This window comes from Lissotriton helveticus, chromosome 2_1, assembly GCF_964261635.1.
Source record: "Lissotriton helveticus chromosome 2_1, aLisHel1.1, whole genome shotgun sequence".
NCBI classification, from domain to species: Eukaryota; Metazoa; Chordata; class Amphibia; order Caudata; family Salamandridae; genus Lissotriton; species Lissotriton helveticus.
In genome coordinates this window covers 265,524,378-265,538,286 of record NC_136059.1, presented here as the reverse complement: position 1 = coordinate 265,538,286, position 13,909 = coordinate 265,524,378, and the positions used below count along the sequence as shown (strand labels likewise).

Below are 13,909 nucleotides of genomic sequence, written 5' to 3'. Positions count from 1 at the left end.
CGTACATTTATGTGACGTGACCTCTAGCGTATAACTCCTCGTGTTGAATTTATTGTCCTCAGTTTTTAGGCAACGCTACAGCGTGTGGATGCGAGCGCACGCTAAACGTCATTGGTTGCTAAGCAACATACAAGCAATTGGGAGCTCGCGTCAAGATCGTGCGTAATCCGTTGTAATCTTATTGCAAACGAGTGACAACAAGAAGTCAATTAAAGGACATTGAAAGGTAATTCGTGAATTAAAATTGTTAATCTACTCACGGTTAGGAGCAAAGTATCACGTAGCGATGTGACCAGCAATGTAGTTTCTTTTTTAAAAAAATGTAAAAACGAATGAAAAACAATTTCGAAGATAAATAATGTTGGTTCAAGCATCCCCGATCGTCACCAATTTGTAGTATTGAAGTTGAAATGAAAACTGATCCAAATAAAATGAATATAAACGAGTTTTTATTCTGAAGTCAGAACCACGTCTGAGGTATCCGTTGTCAGCAAGAAGAAATGAGACAACAGACAAATGCCACGAGTGCATCATAGAATATAGAACACAGGAGTACTTCAAATACAAGCAAGATCATTTAAAGATATAATGCATGAAAGAGATATGAACAACAATAAACAATACTATGTCACAATACTACAAGGCACTTGCCAGAAAGGTGCATTTCCTACAGGAGCTTGCTTAACCAGTAGGAGTAACCCAGATGTAAGATCCTGTGATTCAAGTTGAAGGATCACGAAAGGCAGGTTTGAAGTGGAAAGATGCAGGTTTATTGTGGAGTAAGAAGATCCCATCCAGGCAGGGCAACAGGTCAATCTATACTCCAGTTACATTTCAAAAGGTAACATTCCAACTCATCCTAAGCAAGCTGCAGCAAAGGCATTGTGACATTACATTCTTCAGTAACCATGACTTCAGTGAGATGCCACAGGTGCAAGCAGATGCCACACCAGCATTGATGAAATAATGATGACTTGATGATATAGAACATAACTTCACGTTTTGGTCTACTTTATGCTAAGAATTTATTTTCTAGCCAAGCCATGCATCACAGATATGTACCTGCCCGTAATTGAATACTATAATTTAAGCCTGGTGGGCTTCAGCTGGAGGCCAACCATTTTAGCAGGGCACAAGACGTCATTAATATGAGAATATTCTTTATCTGCAGATCAAGTGCTTTACTAGTAACAGTGGGACATTATGTAGTCCACATGCTATCTGATGCATGACTGATCTTGCTATTTTTCAATGATAGTGTTTGGATGCCTCAGTAATACAAGCATGTGCTACTTAGCATTTACAATCCCAACCAGTTTTGCATCATCAGCAATGCTGGATACAGTTCTCCCCCATCAATATCTCCATCAGGAGTGTCAGAATGTGGTCCGCCATAGCTGCAATCACACCAGTTTTCGGGCTATCCATTTACTTCAATTACTCATCTAGATTTATTGATCATTAATACATCAATTGCGGATAGCTGGGAACCCTTTTGTGACAGTGGGCTTGGAGGATCGCGAGTAGCAACCTCTGTGGTAAACATTTTAAAAATGAAAACCCACCCAATACTGCTCAATGTGGAGCTTAATTACATTTCATACATCACCCTCTCTGTGCATTAAAAAATAATGACCTAGATAGGTATACATGCCAATATTATCCTAAAATCTTTTACTGTAGTTACTTAAACCATATATCTTGTTTGATTATAATGCAAATATGAGTGCACTTGGATAGGAGACATTAAGGTGAATCCTAATACAGACATTAAATAACTTTAATAAACAAGGAAAACTGCATTCCAATAGTCAGCATCGTACAGTTAAGTTAATGGAGCAACAGTAGCAATTTTTTGTCAAATATTCACTGCTAAATCTGTGCTAAGTGCATGTGGATCAAAGCAAGAAGTGTACATCTGGACCTAAAAAATAGTATAACGGACAATTCCTTTTCCACGGCATTCCCGCAGACGCTGACAATGGCGCAAAATGTTCAACATTCCATGAAATCGCTTGTCAACCTTCAGCTGGGTGAACTCTTTGATATCTTGATCGACGATGAAATATTGACCTAGGAGAAAAGGCAAGGCATTTAATTTAATAACATCTCAGAAAGTAAAGAAACACTAAAGAAAAGGATATGTTTAACAACAGGAACAGTGTTTTTGAGAAATTCAGATTGGGACACATCACAACTGCAAAGCAATGAAATGAATAGCTGGGGACTGTGCAAGAAGTGTGTCTCTATAATACAAGTTCCTGCTGACCATCCTCACAACCTACACTCACGCTCAATGTGGAATGAGTTTGAAGACTATATTAAAAGTGTGAAAATGATGGCATCCCAACTGGACAACAATTAATAACTCTATTTAGATGGACAGCAAGTGTAATTTGTTTTTATTAAGGAAAGTGAGAATGAATTACTCTACTGCTGATCTTAGAAGATGGTGTTGCAATTTTGTCTGAGGATTTTTTTCTTTTATACGGATAGCTACCTGTGCTAAAGTATTCTGCATTGGATTTCCAAAGGGCTTGTTTTCTTTTTTCATGCATTGTAGATGTGGTATTTGTATAGCACAAACCTAGCCAAAAGACAAGGAGCAGTATTCAAGACACAAGGCAACGATACAGTGAATAAATGAAACAAGTAAATGAATGACTGGAGATGCAGCTAGGTTCTATGAACAGAAGTGAGCAGTGCACATGTTTGCCACCAGTCTGATGGGGTCATGACTACTTCTCAGTCAGATAGTTTTGCAGTGCTGATAGCAAAAACTCTGTAAATGATGCCGTTGATTTTGAAGATACGACAGACCAGCAAGGGAAGCCAGTAAACTCCAACAGGGCGTGGTGGATACCCTAAAGAGCAGCCACCATGGAGTCTGGCAAACCATGAGGCAGGGCATGATTACCATCCAGAGGCAGACAGCAGTCACTATCTGGAAGAAACTTTTTTTTCTGAGCAAGAGCTGGTGCCAAGCAGGCTTGGTTGTTTTTGATATCTGTTTCCTAAGGATGAAGACTATGACCAGGGTGAACAAAGGGCCTGATTAAGAGTTCCTCGCAATTTTCCGACCCATGTGTAAACTCCTGTTTATGCCTTGGCTGAGTTTGAAGGTATTTACCACACCCAGTAATTATCTAGCTGTTGCTTGTGTTTTGCACACAGCATGGGTTTTGTGTTTTTGCAGTTCAGCTTCAGGTCCGGATGAGGTTTCAAAGGGAACATGGAGCTTCTGGGCGTTAAGATGCCCAATTCACAGCTGTTTTAATTGGGCTAGATGCAAGGGGTATGTTATTATGTGTTTGTTCTTACAGGTCATTGAAATCTCTGCATGTGCTATGGATTCTGTATTCCTGTTTCGAATGTAGGGCGGACGGCACTCTATGGTTGACAGTTGCACTGGACTGTCGAAGTGCTCGGATGCCAGGTTGCTTTCTCCATTAAACTTACCTTGATGTTTCTGCCTACGTCTTCTACTTCATTTGACTGCGAAACATCACAACATTTTTGGCGACGATACTCCGGTCTGCTGTGGTTGGTTTGGAGCGGTACTGCAACCTGGTCATCGGCAAACACCTTCGACCAACGTTTGTCCTGGGTTATTTCTGTGTATTCCTGCTGGTTGGCGCTGTGATCTCTCGAGTTTCCAGCTATCCCAAGGTACTGTTTTGCGTGGGCATTGGTGTGTACTGGGTTCCTGGCCACTAAACATTTTGCCCGACAGTTGGTCTTCCCGGCGTCATTGCAACGCAGTTCACATCATTGGAACACAAGCCTCGTCTTTGCACGCATTTGAAGTACTACGTTGTGACGCATTACGTTTCAATGCGCAACGTGCTGCCATCTTTGTTTGCCTGAAAGCCGATGCCTGTATTGTGTTTTTCTTCGTGATTACCGATTTCTCTTCATTTCTGCAAATCCTTCATTCTTCGGTGATTTGCACACCATCTGATTTAGTTTGAGGAGTATTGTTTCTTCTTTTGTTTACTTTACTGACTTTATTTTTTTTTATCTGGCAAATCCTCATTTGGCAATAACTTGCACACTATCTAGTCTCATTTGAAGAAATGCAACTCTCCTTCGGCAAATCTGTTCTGCATCGATTTGAACACCATTGGTTTATTTCCTGGATTTACTGGACTTACTTTTACACGGCGAATTTTGGTATTATTAGTATTTTATTGTTTTATACAACTTTAAATTATTTCAACATGGCTTCTAATGTAATTGCTCCACCCATGTTTCTTTCCTCTCCTGGCACTCCTGCAATTCATTGGGAGGACTGGTTGGAAATGTTGAATAATTATATTGTGGCTTTAGATGGAAAGAATTTTCATCCTGAAAGGAAGAAAGCGGTATTGCTTAACACTTTGGGTAGTGAGGGTCAAAGGGTATTTAAGTATTTACCTGTTGCCTTAGGTGCAAACGGCCAACCTATGGATGATGCTTACAAAGAAGCCATCAAAACACTAGAGACTAGGTTTGCTAAGGAAGTGAAGTTAGTTATGGCCAGATATCGGTTTTATAGTCAACCCCAAGCTGAGAATGAAAGTATTGATGACTTTGTGTCGAGATTACGCAAACTTTCCTTAAAGTGTCGTTTTGGTAACATGACGGATGAACTAATTCGTGATCAGCTCATTGTCCAATGCCGTCGCAGGAAAATTCAGGAGAGATTATGGGCAGCCAAAGATCCATCTTTAAAAGATGCTATAGACATGGCTACGGTGATAGAGGAATCACAAAAGTGTATAAAGGAGTTAGAACGGGATGTATGACGTTACAACGCATGCTTTTACATCGCATGCCTTTACAACGCGGTTTTTACATCGCAAAACCATTACAACGCATAGCGCTTTTGGGTGTTGGATAGTGAATAGTTTAATTTACTATTCCAACTCAAGTCCCCGTGGACACTAGGGAAGGTTATTGGATAGTAAATTAACCTATTCCCTATCCTAGAGCGCCCCCCAGCGCAATGCGTTGTAATAATTTGCGTTGTAATGAACGCGTTGTAATGGTAGTGCGTTGTAAAAGTTTCGTTGTAAAGGTTGTTTACCGTTAGAACGCAGGGACAAAAATGTTTCGCAGATAGGCAATGTTGAGTTCATTGCGGATGATTGTGATGTCAATGCAGTTTCAAAACGTTTTCGCAAGCCAAATATTTCTTCTAACTTTTCTTCTAAAGGTAAAGGAAAAGAATGCAGGCTTTGTGGGAGTCAATTTCACTTAGGTGATTTAAAAAAATGTTATGCCTTAGATCAAAATTGCAGAAAATGTGGCCGAAGAGGTCCCTTTTCAAGAATGTGTAAACAAAGTGAGACTGCTGATAAAAGCAAGCCTCTAGACAATACTGAGAAATCCAAATCTAAGGTAAATGTTGTTTGTTCTACACAGACTTCTCAAATTGTCAAGAGAGTACTAGTAGTACAAGAAGATGTTCACAAGGTTGTGGGGGAGGTTGATCAATCTTTGAGGTTGACAAGACCTTCTGCTGAATTTATTGTGTGTGGGCGAAGTGTTTCCCTTATGGTGGATTCGGGGTCATTATTCACGATAATTCCTCAATCTATTTTTTCATCATTGTGGCAAGATGTTGTGTTGTCAGACAAAGACATCAATCCTGTTGGGTACCAAGGCCAGCCCATTGATGTTTTAGGATATATGTTTGGCACGATTACGTTTAGAACGAGGAGCATTGAGGACAAAGTTTACATTGCTAAGGATGGGCCACCAATATTGGGTTGGATGCACCAATTTGATTTGAATATCATCATTAATCCAAGATCACCTGATTTAATTATGGTTATTGAGGATGACATTCAAATTAATGATATCTTGGGTGCTTCACATAAGGTTTTTGAGGATAAACTGGGGTGTGTAAAAAATTATGTTCATATGATCATATTAAAGCCAAATGCTACCCCCGTGCAACACAAACTTAGAAGAGTACTTCTATCTGTCAGGCAAGGTCTGAAAGATTTGTTGCACGATCTATTGCTTTCTAAAGTCATTGAACCAGTTGAAGCATCACCCTGGATTTCACCCGTAGTTTTAACCCTTAAGTCTGATGGCCGTCTAAGGTTCTGCATTGATCTTCGTTCACTAAATCGTGAAAATATCATTGACACTTTTCCTCTTCCCAACATTAATGAGTTACTGCAATCTGTTGGTGAGGGAAGGTTTTTCTCAAAAATTGACTTGAGAAGTGCATACCACCAGATTAGGCTGCATCCGGACTCCAAGTGTCTTACTGCGTTTATCACAACGGAGGGGACATTCCAATTCACTCGTATGCCGTTTGGCCTTACCTCGGCTGCGAGTGTTTTTCAACAAATGATGTCCAACATGTTGAAGGGGTTGTCTGGTGTGGTCTATTTTCAGGATTACATTTTGGTGTCTGGGAAAACAGTCAATGATCATAATCTCGCTGTACGTCAAGTGTTGTGGAAGTTGGAGGAAACTGGTTTAACTGTCAATAAGGACAAGTGCACTTTCTTAACAGAAAATGTTGAATATTTGGGATATAGTATTTCGAGTGGTGGTATTGCTCCAAAGAGAAATTTGTTGGATGCTATCAAACAAGCCCCAGCTCCTAAAGATAAGGATCAACTCCGATCCTTTTTAGGCCTTGTCGAGTATTACTCAAAATTTGTTAAAGGGTTTGCGGATTTGGCTGAGCCTTTAAGAGTGTTATTGAGGAAAGGAAACAAATTTGTTTGGGAAGGTGTGCAAGATCGATCGTTTCAGGAAATTAAAGTTAAGATTTGCAATGCTGGTATTTTGGCTACTTTTGATTCTGGATGCAAGTAATTTTTAACGGTGGATGCCAGTCTGACTGAAATTGGTGTTGTTTTTTCGCAAGTGGAATGTGGAATTGAAAAAACTGTTGCATTTGCGTCCAGGACTCTTACTCAAGCAGAGAGGAATTATTCTGTAATAGAGCGAGAGGCTCTTGCCGCAACTTGGAGTGTTGAATACTTTAGGGTTTATTTGTGGGGCGTGAAGTTTGTGTTGAGAACTGATCACAAACCCTTGTTGAAGATTTTGTCTGCAGGGGGAGCTGGAAAGGGGTCTGCACGGCTTGCAAGGTTTGCAGCTATGTTGTAAGAGTATCTGTATGACATCGAGTTTATTCAAGGATGGAAAAATGTGCAAGCGGATTGTTTATCTCGTATGTCAGTTGACTGGAAGTATGTGGATGAGAGTTTAGGAAAACTTGACAGTGAGGAGGACGCTGTAGCTTCGGTGAGTGATGTTGTGAATCCTCTTTAGGTGCATTTTCCAAAGCTCAATGGTTGGATGAGATGCAGAAGGATCTAGTTATGAAGGAGGTAATTTTGTTGATAAATAAAGGAGCTCCCAGAAAAAATATGCTGTCTGTTTCTGTTAGACCTTTTTAGGTCGAGGGACCGTAGGCTGGCTTGCCAGCCGGAAGTCCGGAGAATTAATGTGTCTTAGTGTGGCAGCTTAAACCCGCATCTCTCCTGGTCTATCCTCCATTGGCTGGCTTACTAAACGGAGGCCAGCCATTGGAGGAGAGAGGCGTCCCTCGAAAGAAGCTCCGTCTCTTTTGGATTCGGGGGCGTGTTGGTGTTGTTCTTTCCACTTTTAAGCTCCGCCCCTTTTGGGGACGGCCAAACACGCCCCGAATCCGAAAATTTTCGGAAGCTTGCGGCCGCCATTGTTGCCTGTCCACTGCCGAGTCTACAAGTGCAGAGAGCCTCCTCCTCGAGTCGCCCGCGAGCCTGAAGGCAGCACCGCAGTGAAGGTGAGCCGTTTTCCTGCCTACCCCGGCCGTTGCAAACAGCGCTTGAGCCCGCGACCCTGAAGGCAGCACGCGCAGAGCGCTCCTCATGCTCCACCCCATCCATTGTCGGCGCCGCACTCCAGCCGCCTCACGCTGCTTTCCTCCCTTCTCATCCTCTGGCTGGGCTCTGATCGGCAGTTGTGAGTGTGGGGGGTGCCCCCCAAGAGCTGCTACGAGGCTGGCACCATCTCTCCCCCCTCAGAGGCCCAGCGCTCTCACCGTCTGGCTTCTTCAAAATTAAATGCGCAGGTGAGCGCCGTTCAGGTCCACGCCGTGCAAAGCTACGCGAGCTCCGAGGCTTGCACGGCACAGCGTCTGGGGAGGCAGCTGCGAGTCACGGGGATCAGCCAGGCAGGCACTCTGCGGCTCAATCATTCACCTCGGGCCGCCGCATGGTAGTCTAGCAGTCCCTGGCACCCCTCGCACGGCCACAGGAACTCAGCCGTCTCCGAGCGAGACCCCCGCCGAGGGTGGAGCCACCAGAGTCTTTGTGGAGAGAGCCCCGAGCTTGATCTCAGCAGAAGCTCCACTGGGCCGCCACTAGACAGGGAAGAGGGTGTCGGTGTGGCCCAGGCTGGCACGACTGAAGCTTGCCATTCTATTTTTACTGATGTGCAATGGTTCGATGTTGGAGAAATGACACTGGTATTCGTGGCCCAAGCGGCGTACAAAGTGGGGGGGAAAGAGTATCCTCGCCCCGATGGAAGACGTGCCATCATCCTGGAGCAGGTATGGACTCCCAACTTTTATGCAGCGATGTCGGAGGTCCCCCAATACACTACAGCTTACATACTGTACAGGCAGACGTAGGGGATCAGTCCAGACGGTGAATTCAGACCTCCGGTGTTGGGCCCGAGTCCAGGGGCTCAAGTTGATGCGCCACCTGGCAGCTGGTCTGGCCCCAGGTCTTGCATTAAAGCTTTCACCCAGTTTTACAATGTGAATTTTATGACGCTGAGAGCAGGGCTCTCAGGAACATGCTGTGCAATTCTTTATGTACAAAACTTTGTCCTTCTGGAGTGTTTTTTTCGATCCAATGGTTCCAGCCTGACATGCCTATTTCAACGAGGGCTAGGCTGCCTTCCCACCAGGTGCGGCACTTTCACGCAAAATAATTTGAAATACTCGACAACTGGAATTATGCAGTAATTGAGGATCAAATTATTCGGCAGTGTAGACTAAATTATTTGGCCAGAAAAAGCAAAGTTTGCAACGTGATGACGCGGCACATTTTGTGGTAATAATACTTCATTATTAGGTCGATTCTCCGCTTCTTCTCACACCCAGAGCAGCTCCCTCTCTGCGCAGATCACACCTCCTGTAAAATCTCACGCTCTGTCCCTTCTTGATGACTGCATCTGAGCGCCACATCGCCTCTCCCTCCCCAGACTCTCTCCAATACCTCACCTCTGCGTCCCCCCCAGTCTCCAGCACAATGAGTACACCCTCCAAATCTACTCCAAAAACTATTTCTGGTCTCTTCGTTCGACCTCTTTTATCCACCGCTGCATATCCCCCCTCTTCCGCCTCACCACATCCCCCCTCTTCCCCCTTACCACGAACCCCTGCACGGACTCACAGTCCACCCTCACAGCCTCTGTCCCTCCAGCACATCTTGCCTAAGCCTACCCTGGGCCTCGCAGTGTGGGCACAGTCCCTCCGCTCTGTCATCTTGCACCCTCATCCCTCCATCACTTCCTCCCCTCCGTTGCCACGCACCCTCACAGTCCTACCCCTCTGTCACTTCTCACCCTCACAGTCCCACCCCTCGCACCCTCACTGTCCCACCCCTCTGTCACCTCTCACCCTCACAGTCCCACCCCTCTGTCATCTCTCACCCTCACAGTCCCTCCCCTCTGTCATCTTGCACCCTCACCCCTCTATCACTTCCACTCCTCTGTCACCTCTCACCCTCACAGTCCCACCCCTCGCACCCTCACAGTCCCACCCCTCGGTCACCTCTCACCCTCACAGTCCCACCCCTCGCACCCTCACAGTCCCACCCCTCTGTCACCTCTCACCCTCACAGCCCCACCCCTCGCACCCTCACAGCCCCACCCCTCTGTCACCTCTCACCCTCACAGCCCCACCCCTCGCACCCTCACAGCCCCACCCCCTGCATTAAACTACTGCTTTCACTCTCTGCGGTGTCTCTTCCCATCCTCCTCACGCCCTCTTCCTCTCAGGCCCTCCCTCCCCCCACAGTGTTAACCCTGCATCACCACGAACCGTCTGCCCACCGACCCTCCTTCCCTGCATTTCTCCACCCTTACATCCTCACCATGTGCAGCCCCCGACCTCACATCTCCCACTCCTCCGTCACCCACCCTGTCACACCTCCCAGCCTCGCGTCGCCCCTTCCCTCCCTCACCTCACAGTCGTATCCCTCACCTGTCACGCGCCTGCACGCTCTCACCATCCACTCACTTCCTTCCCATCGTACCTCTCACCCCTGCATCACCTTGCCCCCTGCTTCACCCCACCCTTACACCCTCTGCCTCACTCCACCCTCATTTCACCACCCTCGCAGTGTCACTCTGCATCATCCCTGCCCCCCTTTCCTCATCCCTCCCTGTGTCTCACCCCACCCTCACACCCTGCATACCTCCTCCCCCCGCAGACTCCCAGCGCCTGACCCCATTCATGCTGAAAGCTGGCAGTGTTTGCTGCATCTCGTAATTAACCCCTTCATGCCCTCGCCCTGCCTGTCGGTGCTGCTGGGAGCTATGCCTGCCCTCCTCCGGAGCAGACTCCGCACTCTGCCTTAAACATCTGCCCTTTGCGACTGCCCTTGTACTCGGCACCACTGCCCTGCCCCTACCTACGGGGGGGCAGGAGCCCCCTACGCCAGAGGAGCCCGCTGGGGGGCACTGAGCAGTGCATCTCAACCCCCCAATGCAATGGTCTCTGCATTATTAAAGGTAGAGCTATTGGCATTGCTTATGTTTAAAAAAAAAATGAAAAAATGTCATAAGCAATGCCAATAGCTCTACCTTTAATAATGCCGAGACCATTGCATTGTAAATGCTTGTTGGAAGTTACTAGATGAATTATCTGTGTCTGGTGAATGAGTAATAATGAGAGGAGATCGGTTCATACCACCTTTCGGTTTAAGATCTCACATTTTCAAATTGGGTCATCTTGGTCAGGGAATGACTATTAGGAGGGTTAAACAAGAATGTTGGTGGCCAAGCATGGATTATCAGATCCAGAATTGGGTGGAGAGTTGTACTTCGTGTAAAGAAAGTGAGAAAAGATTGAAAATCGGTCTTCATAGTGGTAAGGGGCATATTACAGATTCAGGGAAACCTTGGTTTCATATATGCTTGGATTTTATTGGTCCTCTTTCTGATTTACCGTTGAATATGCATTTTGTGGCTGTGGTAATTGATGTACACTCAAGGTGGTTGTGTGTTGAATTTTTGAGGGACATTACAACTAGGTCTACCATAGAGGTCTTGGAACGGCTATTTTTTGTTGAAGGTTTTCCTCAAGTGATTTTAACCGATAATAGTACACACTTGACTTCGAATGAGATGAAATGTTTTTTTTTTTTTAGAAGTGTGGGGTTAAACATTCGTGCACATCTCTATAATCCCATGGGCAATGGAATGGTGGGGAGGTCCAACAGATTAATTAAGGGTACTATTCAACTAGCATTAGCCAACAATCTTGATGTTAAACGACTTCTTGATGATATGATCTGGCCTTCTCGTTCTACCATTCATAGTGTTACCCAGAAATCTCCTTTTCAACTCATGCGTGGACGTTCTCCAGGTTCTAGATTGGTTCCATCTTGGTTAAAAGATTGGGTATTTTCTGATGGGGAGAATGTTCCAGATGTGGTACATGGCAAAATTGTGGTGGGTGATTGGGTCAAAGTGAAGTCTGGTAGAACCAAATCTGGTCCTCATAAATTTAAGGGCCTTTCCGTGTCATGAGTCCATTTTTTGTGGTTCTAGAAGGTGGAATTTGAGGAATGTGGCTCTATATCAGAAGGGGGGTCATTGTGTCAAACAAGTTCCTAGTGAAGATGGATGTTCTGGTGCAATGTTTATGCCTGATTCTTCCTTCAAGGATAATGCTCTCCAACAAATTGATCAACAGGCATCTCGTGTTTTGCAAGGTGGGGGTGTGAGGGAAGATGAGGGTGTCACTGTGGAACATAGGGTTTGTAGGCCTCCAATGTATCTTAAAGACTATGTTACTTTTTAATTTTATTTTTTTTGTATTTTATTTACTAAGGAGGAGGATGTGTTGATGTGTTTGTTCTTACATGTCATTGAAATCTCTGTATGTGCTATGGATTCTGTATTCCTGTTTCGAATGTAGGGCGGACAGCACGCGATGGTTGACAGTTGCACTGGACTGTCGTAGTGCTCGGATGCCAGGTTGCTTTCTCCATTAAACTTACCTTGATGTTTCTGCCTACGTCTTCTACTTCATTTGACTGCGAAACATCACAACAGTGTACAAGGGAAGGTCAGTGAAGCCCATACAGGATATCAGGGTGTGGGATGATCAACCTTGTCAAAAGTGGAGATTCATTAACATCAGTAGGTAGAGGTCCAAAGGTCAAGAGGGTGTCATCTATGGTGCGTAAATCAGCTGTCTTCCTGCTACAGCTTGGCCTGAAGCTGGATTGGTAGTCATGCATGAGATGGTTGGTGTTGATGTAATCTTGGAGATGTGCATAAACTTATTTTTCAATGACCTTGCCAATAAAGGAGGTAGTGGATGTTTGGAGATTGTCATACTTCTCATCTTTGTATTTTATCAATTTAATTCAAGAATCAATTGTATGCTAATTCTGTGCTAACATATTTTAAATTAACCGACTTAAACATAATTAAATATTTCATAAAGATTATGGAGAATAACACGGTGCTTGTAGGGCGACTGCTCTTGATGACAACTATCATATATTGATGTTCAGACACCCCAGCTATTCGCGATTTTACAGCGAAATTAAGCAAAACGCCTGATAGCCGCAATTAAATGCCCAGGTGCCGCAAAAAAAAGTGTTTGTTCCTGCTCAGTAGTGCATTAGCAGATTAAGTCTGCCCAAACAGATGTTATCTTTCAATTATATAAAGAAAATAAAGCATAGGTGCAAAATGGTCCATGGAGCGAACAAACATAATATTTTTAATAAACAAGGTTGTTAGACAGAGCTATCTTTAAGCCTTATTGCTATTTATGTACAAGTTACTTACCATTGGTAACAATGTATCTGGTAGAGACGATACTAGCCGCAGATTCCTTAACGTAGAATTATTCCCAGGTGTGAGACTGGATCAGGATTTTTTTTCTTTTCCCAGCATCTCTGCGCGGGGATAGGGGGGGGGGGGGGGGGGGGGTAGGGAGGGATGGGAGTAGGGGGGCGGTGGTACCGAGTGACTCTGCCCTGACGTCGTGAAATCAGCGAGGTCACATAAGCTCCACCCCGGTGTGCTGACATCAGTTTTCTTCGGAGAACTTTTCCGCCCCACAACGCGTAGCCATCACAAACAAAAACTGTGAGAATATGGGAACAGTGTGCGAAACAGCAGACAACCAAAAAGGGAAGATGCGAATGGAGGGGAACAGCCCATTTTGGAAAGTGCCAGGAACCAAGGCACCGAAAGTCATAGAAGGAAAGATCGGTCACAGCCACTGCAAAACAACCCCACAAACAAAACAGCAGTCTCCCTGGAGGCAGGAAAAGCATATGAAAAACTGTGCAGCAGACGAAGAAGCCTGCAACCACAGTCCATTAACAGTGAAAGACAGAAGTGCAACGACAATTCACCCCAAGACAATACCACTAGGGAGAGTTGCACCCCCTGAAAGGAGCCAAAGCTGAGGCCCAGCCGAGAGACCCCAACTCAGAGGTCTGCCCATGAGTCAGAAACTCCAAACAAAGTAAAAGGAAGGGGAAATAGGAGAAGGCCCTACACTGGAAGCACCAGAGTGTAGGGACGCAGGATCACCCATGAACTAACCAGTTACGTACCAGAAAGGAGGAATGGATGCAAACCCACCAACAAGCATCCCGCTAGGGAGGAGTGAAAGAGGGCACTCGCAGAATAAGGTACCCAGAGGCAGTCT

At 45.1% G+C, this 13,909-nt stretch overlaps 1 protein-coding gene across 1 annotated transcript in view; it reads right to left on the bottom strand.

The window, feature by feature from the left end:
- Positions 1-432: 432 nt before the first annotated feature.
- SKA1 (spindle and kinetochore associated complex subunit 1) overlaps positions 433-13,909 on the bottom strand; it is a 121,147-nt gene continuing 107,670 nt past the window's right edge. Inside the window, exon 7 of the mRNA XM_078674798.1 lies at positions 433-2,073. Coding sequence (XP_078530924.1) covers positions 1,925-2,073 — 149 coding nt within the window. The 3' untranslated portion in view covers positions 433-1,924. The remainder of the gene's footprint in view (positions 2,074-13,909) is intronic.